Raw genomic sequence first — 10,760 nt, 5'->3', positions numbered from 1 at the left:
CACAGAAGGGACATGCTGATATGTACTGCAGTAACAGCATGTTATAATCCTATCAGAGACACAGAAGGAACATTCTGATATATACTGCAGTAACAGCATGTTATAATCCTATCAGAGACACAGAAGGGACATTCTGATATGTACTGCAGTAACAGCATGTTATAATCCTATCAGAGACACAGAAGGGACATTCAGATATGTACTGCAGTAACAGCTTGTTATAATCCTATCAGAGACACAGAAGGGACATTCTGATATGTACTGCAGTAACAGCATGTTATAATCCTATCAGAGACACAGAAGGGACATTCTGATATGTACTGCAGTAATAGCATGTTATAATCCTATCAGAGACACAGAAGGGACATTCTGATATGTACTGCAGTAACAACATGTTATAATCCTATCAGAGACACAGAAGGAACATTCTGATATGTACTGCAGTAACAGCATGTTATAATCCTATCAGAGACACAGAAGGGACATTCTGATATGTACTGCAGTAACAGCATGTTATAATCCTGTCAGAGACACAGAAGGGACATTCTGATATGTACTGTAGTGTTATAATCCTATCAGAGACACAGAAGGGACATTCTGATATGTACTGTAGTGTTATAATCCTATCAGAGACACAGAAGGGACATTCTGATATGTACTGCAGTAACAGCATGTTATAATCCTATCAGAGACACAGAAGGGACATTCTGATATGTACTGTAGTGTTATAATCCTATCAGAGACACAGAAGGGACATTCTGAAATGTACTGCAGTAACAGCATGTTATAATCCTATCAGAGACACAGAAGGGACATTCTGATATGTACTGCAGTAACAGCATGTTATAATCCTATCAGAGACACAGAAGGGACATTCTGATATGTACTGCAGTAACAGCATGTTATAATCCTATCAGAGACACAGAAGGGACATTCTGATATGTACTGCAGTAACAGCATGTTATAATCCTATCAGAGACACAGAAGGGACATTCTGATATGTACTGCAGTAACAGCATGTTATAATCCTATCAGAGACACAGAAGGAACATTCTGATATATACTGCAGTAACAGCATGTTATAATCCTATCAGAGACACAGAAGGGACATTCTGATATGTACTGCAGTAACAGCATGTTATAATCCTATCAGAGACACAGAAGGGACATTCAGATATGTACTGCAGTAACAGCTTGTTATAATCCTATCAGAGACACAGAAGGGACATTCTGATATGTACTGCAGTAACAGCATGTTATAATCCTATCAGAGACACAGAAGGGACATTCTGATATGTACTGCAGTAATAGCATGTTATAATCCTATCAGAGACACAGAAGGGACATTCTGATATGTACTGCAGTAACAACATGTTATAATCCTATCAGAGACACAGAAGGAACATTCTGATATGTACTGCAGTAACAGCATGTTATAATCCTGTCAGAGACACAGAAGGGACATTCTGATATGTACTGTAGTGTTATAATCCTATCAGAGACACAGAAGGGACATTCTGATATGTACTGTAGTGTTATAATCCTATCAGAGACACAGAAGGGACATTCTGATATGTACTGCAGTAACAGCATGTTATAATCCTATCAGAGACACAGAAGGGACATTCTGATATGTACTGTAGTGTTATAATCCTATCAGAGACACAGAAGGGACATTCTGAAATGTACTGCAGTAACAGCATGTTATAATCCTATCAGAGACACAGAAGGGACATTCTGATATGTACTGCAGTAACAGCATGTTATAATCCTATCAGAGACACAGAAGGGACATTCTGATATGTACTGCAGTAACAGCATGTTATAATCCTATCAGAGACACAGAAGGGACATTCTGATATGTACTGCAGTAATAGCATGTTATAATCCTATCAGAGACACAGAAAGGACATTCTGATATGTACTGCAGTAACAGCTTGTTATAATCCTATCAGAGACACAGAAGGGACATTCTGATATGTACTGCAGTAACAGCATGTTATAATCCTATCAGAGACACAGAAGGGACATTCTGATATGTACTGCAGTAACAGCATGTTATAATCCTATCAGAGACACAGAAGGGACATTCTGATATGTACTGTAGTGTTATAATCCTATCAGAGACACAGAAGGGACATTCTGATATGTACTGTAGTGTTATAATCCTATCAGAGACACAGAAGGGACATTCTGATATGTACTGCAGTAACAGCATGTTATAATCCTATCAGAGACACAGAAGGGACATTCTGATATGTACTGCAGTAACAGCATGTTATAATCCTATCAGAGACACAGAAGGGACATTCTGATATGTACTGCAGTAACAGCATGTTATAATCCTATCAGAGACACAGAAGGGACATTCTGATATGTACTGCAGTAACAGCATGTTATAATCCTATCAGAGACACAGAAGGGACATTCTGATATGTACTGCAGTAACAGCATGTTATAATCCTATCAGAGACACAGAAGGGACATTCTGATATGTACTGTGGTGTTATAATCCTATCAGAGACACAGAAGGGACATGCTGATATGTACTGCAGTAACAGCATGTTATAATCCTATCAGAGACACAGAAGGGACATTCTGATATGTACTGCAGTAACAGCATGTTATAATCCTATCAGAGACACAGAAGGGACATTCTGATATGTACTGCAGTAACAGCATGTTATAATCCTATCAGAGACACAGAAGGGACATTCAGATATGTACTGCAGTAACAGCATGTTATAATCCTATCAGAGACACAGAAGGGACATTCTGATATGTACTGCAGTAACAGCATGTTATAATCCTATCAGAGACACAGAAGGGACATTCTGATATGTACTGCAGTGTTATAATACTATCAGAGACACAGAAGGGACATTCTGATACATACTGCAGTAACAGCATGTTATAATACTATCAGAGACACAGAAGGGACATTCTGATATGTACTGCAGTAACAGCATGTTATAATCCTATCAGAGACACAGAAGGGACATTCTGATATGTACTGCAGTAACAGCATGTTATAATCCTATCAGAGACACAGAAGGGACATTCTGATATGTACTGCAGTAACAGCTTGTTATAATCCTATCAGAGACACAGAAGGGACATTCTGATATGTACTGCAGTGTTATAATCCTATCAGAGACACAGAAGGGACATTCTGACATGTACTGCAGTAACAGCATGTTATAATCCTATCAGAGACACAGAAGGGACATTCTGATATGTACTGCAGTAACAGCATGTTATAATCCTATCAGAGACACAGAAGGGACATTCTGATATGTACTGCAGTGTTATAATCCTATCAGAGACACAGAAGGGACATTCTGACATGTACTGCAGTAACAGCATGTTATAATCCTATCAGAGACACAGAAGGGACATTCTGATATGTACTGCAGTAACAGCATGTTATAATCCTATCAGAGACACAGAAGGGACATTCTGATATATACTGCAGTAACAGCTTGTTATAATCCTATCAGAGACACAGAAGGGACATTCTGATATGTACTGCAGTAACAGCATGTTATAATCCTATCAGAGACACAGAAGGGACATTCTGATATGTACTGCAGTGTTATAATCCTATCAGAGACACAGAAGGGACATTCTGATATGTACTGCAGTGGTATAATCCTATCAGAGACACAGAAGGGACATTCTGATATGTACTGCAGTAACAGCATGTTATAATCCTATCAGAGACACAGAAGGGACATTCTGATATGTACTGCAGTAACAGCGTGTTATAATCCTATCAGAGACACAGAAGGGACATTCTGATATGTACTGCAGTAACAGCATGTTATAATCCTATTAGAGACACAGAAGGGACATTCTGATATGTACTGCAGTAACAGCATGTTATAATCCTATCAGAGACACAGAAGGGACATTCTGATATGGACTGTGGTGTTATAATCCTATCAGAGACACAGAAGGGACATTCTGATATGTACTGCAGTATTATAATCCTATCAGAGACACAGAAGGGACATTCTGATATGTACTGCAGTAACAGCATGTTATAATCCTATCAGAGACACAGAAGGGACATTCTGATATGTACTGCAGTGTTATAATCCTATCAGAGACACAGAAGGAACATTCTGATATGTACTGCAGTAACATCATGTTATAATCCTATCAGAGACACAGAAGGGACATTCTGATATGTACTGCAGTAACAGCATGTTATAATCCTATCAGAGACACAGAAGGGACATTCTGATATGTACTGCAGTAACAGCATGTTATAATCCTATCAGAGACACAGAAGGGACATTCTGATATGTACTGCAGTAACAGCATGTTATAATCCTATCAGAGACACAGAAGGGACATTCTGATATGTACTGTAGTAACAGCATGTTATAATCCTATCAGAGACACAGAAGGGACATTCTGATATGTACTGCAGTAACAGCATGTTATAATCCTATCAGAGACACAGAAGGGACATTCTGATATGTACTGCAGTAACAGCATGTTATAATCCTATCAGAGACACAGAAGGGACATGCTGATATGTACTGCAGTAACAGCATGTTATAATCCTATCAGAGACACAGAAGGGACATGCTGATATGTACTGTAGTGTTATAATCCTATCAGAGACACAGAAGGGACATTCTGATATGTACTGTAGTAACAGCATGTTATAATCATATCAGAGACACAGAAGGGACATTCTGATATGTACTGCAGTAACAGCATGTTATAATCCTATCAGAGACACAGAAGGGACATTCTGATATGTACTGCAGTAACAGCATGTTATAATCCTATCAGAGACACAGAAGGGACATTCTGATATGTACTGCAGTAACAGCATGTTATAATCCTATCAGAGACACAGAAGGGACATTCTGATATGTACTGTGGTGTTATAATCCTATCAGAGACACAGAAGGGACATGCTGATATGTACTGCAGTAACAGCATGTTATAATCCTATCAGAGACACAGAAGGGACATTCTGATATGTACTGCAGTAACAGCATGTTATAATCCTATCAGAGACACAGAAGGGACATTCTGATATGTACTGCAGTAACAGCATGTTATAATCCTATCAGAGACACAGAAGGGACATTCAGATATGTACTGCAGTAACAGCATGTTATAATCCTATCAGAGACACAGAAGGGACATTCTGATATGTACTGCAGTAACAGCATGTTATAATCCTATCAGAGACACAGAAGGGACATTCTGATATGTACTGCAGTGTTATAATACTATCAGAGACACAGAAGGGACATTCTGATACATACTGCAGTAACAGCATGTTATAATACTATCAGAGACACAGAAGGGACATTCTGATATGTACTGCAGTAACAGCATGTTATAATCCTATCAGAGACACAGAAGGGACATTCTGATATGTACTGCAGTAACAGCATGTTATAATCCTATCAGAGACACAGAAGGGACATTCTGATATGTACTGCAGTAACAGCTTGTTATAATCCTATCAGAGACACAGAAGGGACATTCTGATATGTACTGCAGTGTTATAATCCTATCAGAGACACAGAAGGGACATTCTGACATGTACTGCAGTAACAGCATGTTATAATCCTATCAGAGACACAGAAGGGACATTCTGATATGTACTGCAGTAACAGCATGTTATAATCCTATCAGAGACACAGAAGGGACATTCTGATATGTACTGCAGTGTTATAATCCTATCAGAGACACAGAAGGGACATTCTGACATGTACTGCAGTAACAGCATGTTATAATCCTATCAGAGACACAGAAGGGACATTCTGATATGTACTGCAGTAACAGCATGTTATAATCCTATCAGAGACACAGAAGGGACATTCTGATATATACTGCAGTAACAGCTTGTTATAATCCTATCAGAGACACAGAAGGGACATTCTGATATGTACTGCAGTAACAGCATGTTATAATCCTATCAGAGACACAGAAGGGACATTCTGATATGTACTGCAGTGTTATAATCCTATCAGAGACACAGAAGGGACATTCTGATATGTACTGCAGTGGTATAATCCTATCAGAGACACAGAAGGGACATTCTGATATGTACTGCAGTAACAGCATGTTATAATCCTATCAGAGACACAGAAGGGACATTCTGATATGTACTGCAGTAACAGCGTGTTATAATCCTATCAGAGACACAGAAGGGACATTCTGATATGTACTGCAGTAACAGCATGTTATAATCCTATTAGAGACACAGAAGGGACATTCTGATATGTACTGCAGTAACAGCATGTTATAATCCTATCAGAGACACAGAAGGGACATTCTGATATGTACTGCAGTGTTATAATTCTGTCAGAGACACAGAAGGGACATTCTGATATGTACTGCAGTAACAGCATGTTATAATCTTATCAGAGACACAGAAGGGACATTCAGATATGTACTGCAGTGTTATAATTCTGTCAGAGACACAGAAGGGACATTCTGATATGTACTGCAGTAACAGCATGTTATAATCCTATCAGAGACACAGAAGGGACATTCTGATATGTACTGCAGTGTTATAATCCTATCAGAGACACAGAAGGGACATTCTGATATGTACTGCAGTAACAGTATGTTATAATCCTATCAGAGACACAGAAGGGACATTCTGATATGTACTGCAGTAACAGCATGTTATAATCCTATCAGGGACACAGAAGGGACATTCTGATATGTACTGCAGTGTTATAATCCTATCAGAGACACAGAAGGGACATTCTGATATGTACTGCAGTAACAGCATGTTATAATCCTATCAGAGACACAGAAGGGACATTCTGATATGTACTGCAGTAACAGCATGTTATAATCCTATCAGAGACACAGAAGGGACATTCTGATATGTACTGTAGTAACAGCGTGTTATAATCCTATCAGAGACACAGAAGGGGCATTCTGATATGGACTGTGGTGTTATAATCCTATCAGAGACACAGAAGGGACATTCTGATATGTACTGCAGTAACAGCATGTTATAATCCTATCAGAGACACAGAAGGGACATTCTGATATGTACTGCAGTAACAGCATGTTATAATCCTATCAGAGACACAGAAGGGACATTCTGATATGTACTGCAGTAACAGCATGTTATAATCCTATCAGAGACACAGAAGGGACATTCTGATATGTACTGCAGTAACAGCTTGTTATAATCCTATCAGAGACACAGAAGGGACATTCTGATATGTACTGTAGTGTTATAATCCTATCAGAGACACAGAAGGGACATTCTGATATGTACTGCAGTAACAGCATGTTATAATCCTATCAGAGACACAGAAGGGACATTCTGATATGTACTGCAGTAACAGCTTGTTATAATCCTATCAGAGACACAGAAGGGACATTCTGATATGTACTGCAGTAACAGCATGTTATAATCCTATCAGAGACACAGAAGGGACATTCTGATATGTACTGTAGTGTTATAATCCTATCAGAGACACAGAAGGGACATTCTGATATGTACTGCAGTAACAGCATGTTATAATCCTATCAGAGACACAGAAGGGACATTCTGATATGTACTGCAGTAACAGCTTGTTATAATCCTATCAGAGACACAGAAGGGACATTCTGATATGTACTGTGGTGTTATAATCCTATCAGAGACACAGAAGGGACATTCTGATATGTACTGCAGTAACAGCGTGTTATAATCCTATCAGAGACACAGAAGGGACATTCTGATATGTACTGTAGTAACAGCATGTTATAATCCTATCAGAGACACAGAAGGGACATTCTGATATGTACTGTAGTAACAGCATGTTATAATCCTATCAGAGACACAGAAGGGACATTCTGATATGTACTGTAGTAACAGCATGTTATAATCCTATCAGAGACACAGAAGGGACATTCTGATATGTACTGCAGTAACAGCATGTTATAATCCTATCAGAGACACAGAAGGAACAGCTTTGGTATTCCATCATACTTTCAAATGATAAACGTAGATGTATCCTCAAGGACATTCAATGGAGACCCTCAAAGACAGGGCCCTTGTACTGGTGTGTGTGTGTGTGTGTGTGTGTGTGTGTGTGTGTGTGTGTGTGTGTGTGTGTGTGTGTGTGTGTGTGTGTGTGTGTGTGTGTGTGTGTGTGTGTGTGTGTGTGTGTGTGTGTGTGTGTGTGTCCCTCAGGCCTCTACAGATAAAGCGCTGTAATCAGAACCCTATAGGCCATAGAGCTGGTGGTGACCAGGCCGGTGAGGAAGGCCACAGCTCTGCTGGGCTGGCGCAGGGGGAGGACGTAGGCCACCGTGTGGAAGAGCCTGGAAACAACAAACACCCGGAAGTGGAGCAGAGCAGTGGAGAGGTCTGGCCCCGTCAGGGTATACAGCAGACCAATCACTACGAACGGAATGATGTTCTCCAGGTCGTTCTGGTGGCATCTGGGGAATGAGAGAGAGTTCAGATTATCTGGGGAATGAGAGAGAGAGAGAGAGAGAGAGAGAGAGAGAGAGAGAGAGAGAGAGAGAGAGAGAGAGAGAGAGAGACAGAGAGAGAGAGACAGAGAGAGAGAGTTCAGATTATCTGGGGAATGAGAGAGAGAGAGTTCAGATTATCTGGGGAATGAGAGAGAGAGAGTTCAGATTATCTGGGGAATGAGAGAGAGAGATCAGATTATCTGGGGGATGAGAGAGAGAGATCAGATTATCTGGGGAATGAGAGAGAGATCAGATTATCTGGGGAATGAGAGAGAGAGATCAGATTATCTGGGGAATGAGAGAGAGAGATCAGATTATCTGGGGAATGAGAGAGAGTTCAGATAATCTGGGGAATGAGAGAGAGAGATCAGATTATCTGGAGAATGAGAGAGAGAGTTCAGATTATCTGGGGAATGAGAGAGAGAGATCAGATTATCTGGGGAATGAGAGAGAGAGAGAGAGTTCAGATCAGTATATCAAAATATTTGGAAAACTAAAATGTCTAAATGAATTCCATTAAAAGCAGGATTTCTACCAGCTCTTTCCAGTCATGGTTACAGCAGCTGTACGTCAGCGGGAACCATAGAGATATGTTTCAATGATATTTCTACTACCTTCGTACTCTCTCCACATCAGGATCCACCCTGACCATCTTCTTCTTGTCCTCTGTAGAGGAGGCCAGACTGGTGTCCTCCTGGTTAGCAAATGCCTGGAGGGAGGTGGAAGCAACGAGGGACATGTTTTTTCTTGTTCAATGTCCACCTCTGTTAGGCCAGGGAGGGTCAAGGTTCATTCATTATTTTTTATTTGATTTTATTTATGTATTCTTTATTTAACTTGTCATTTAAAGAACAAATTCTTATTTACAACGACTGCCTACCCCGGCCAAACCCGGACGGCGCTGGGGCCAATGGCGCGACGTCCCTATGGGACACCACCCAATCACGGCCGGGTGTGATACAGCCTGGATTCAACACACTTCTTACCACTGTTCTGTTCCATTCGTGAAATCACATTTAAATTCACTTGGAATGATGTTATTTTTTTATTAAAACCATTTTTGAAGTGTTTTGTTAGTAGTTCTGTCCTGCAGTCAGTGACCAAAATCACCCTCTTCAGCCTCATGGGTGGAATGATATTCATATTTTACATTATTTCATCATTCATAAAGATTTTTGTTGTTTTAACAGACAAAAAACCCTGTGTTTATTTATATTTCAGTCTTCTGTGATGTATATAAAGTGTAATATTGGGATTTAAACTCAAAATGCAATACATGTCACCTCTGTATCTGACATGGTACAGGTGTCTTCTTCTTTAAGCCCATAACCATGTGTGTGAGGTGAATACTTTAGTTTCACAGTAGATTTGTTTAAGACTACCCAGAATCCCTCTGTGTGACCCCTGATTTAGCTCACCGCAGTAAAATGAAGGGAAAACAAGTTTAAGGTTGTTTTGTGTGTATTGCATGTTCCAAACTCTAGGTTTGTGTACCTTTCTCGTGAGGCGGAAGTATCCAGTCATAGGAGACATCAGCATCATCTTGAGGACGACGATAGTGGCGTAGGTAGAGAAGGCCAGGAACACCTCGCTGTCTATCATATGAGTTAGCTCTGCCATGTCTGTTCGGGTTCAGTCCCGCTAGACAACAGAACAGACAACGTTAACTTAGCGATGAGAAGGCCAGGAACACCTCGCTGTCTATCATATGAGTTAGCTCTGCCATGTCTGTTCGGGTTCAGTCCCGCTAGACAACAGAACAGACAACATAAACTTAGCGATGAGAAGGCCAGGAACACCTCGCTGTCTATCATATGAGTTAGCTCTGCCATGTCTGTTCGGGTTCAGTCCCGCTAGACAACAGAACAGACAACATAAACTTAGCGATGAGAAGGCCAGGAACACCTCGCTGTCTATCATATGAGTTAGCTCTGCCATGTCTGTTCGGGTTCAGTCCCGCTAGACAACAGAACAGACAACATAAACTTAGCGATGAGAAGGCCAGGAACACCTCGCTGTCTATCATATGAGTTAGCTCTGCCATGTCTGTTCGGGTTCAGTCCCGCTAGACAACAGAACAGACAACATAAACTTAGCGATGAGAAGGCCAGGAACACCTCGCTGTCTATCATATGAGTTAGCTCTGCCATGTCTGTTCGGGTTCAGTCCCGCTAGACAACAGAACAGACAACATAAACTTAGCGATGAGAAGGCCAGGAACACCTCGCTGTCTATCATATGAGTTAGCTCTGCCATGTCTGTTCGGGTTCAGTCCCGCTAGACAACAGAAC

The 10,760-nt window shown here is 40.5% G+C and overlaps 1 protein-coding gene across 1 annotated transcript; it reads right to left on the bottom strand.

Annotated features, from left to right (window-relative positions):
* Positions 1–3,068: 3,068 nt before the first annotated feature.
* Positions 3,069–10,141, bottom strand: LOC129838223 (microsomal glutathione S-transferase 1-like). The gene is made up of 3 exons (XM_055905005.1): positions 9,964–10,141; positions 9,084–9,178; positions 3,069–8,433 (listed from the first exon to the last, which is right to left on the bottom strand). Exons 1-3 carry the CDS (start codon positions 10,087–10,089, stop codon positions 8,187–8,189), a joined length of 468 nt encoding a protein of 155 aa, XP_055760980.1. The 5' UTR covers positions 10,090–10,141; the 3' UTR covers positions 3,069–8,186.
* Between the last annotated feature and the right edge of the window lie 619 nt (positions 10,142–10,760).

This window comes from Salvelinus fontinalis, chromosome 39, assembly GCF_029448725.1.
Source record: "Salvelinus fontinalis isolate EN_2023a chromosome 39, ASM2944872v1, whole genome shotgun sequence".
NCBI lineage: Eukaryota > Metazoa > Chordata > Actinopteri > Salmoniformes > Salmonidae > Salvelinus > Salvelinus fontinalis.
The sequence above is the reverse complement of the archived record's forward strand: the minus strand, read 5'-3'. Positions and strand labels throughout refer to the sequence as shown.

What these genes read in the sequence shown, in the direction of transcription:
- LOC129838223 (XM_055905005.1), bottom strand. Translation starts at nt 10,089, where the DNA reads ATGGCAGAGCTAACTCATATGATAGACAGCGAGGTGTTCCTGGCCTTC. An exon ending in ACTTCCGCCTCACGAGAAAG is followed by an intron (nt 9,179 to 9,963) that starts GTACACAAACCT and finishes ACCTCCCTCCAG; the next exon opens with GCATTTGCTAACCAGGAGGA. An exon ending in GATGTGGAGAGAGTACGAAG is followed by an intron (nt 8,434 to 9,083) that starts GTAGTAGAAATA and finishes CTCATTCCCCAG; the next exon opens with ATGCCACCAGAACGACCTGG.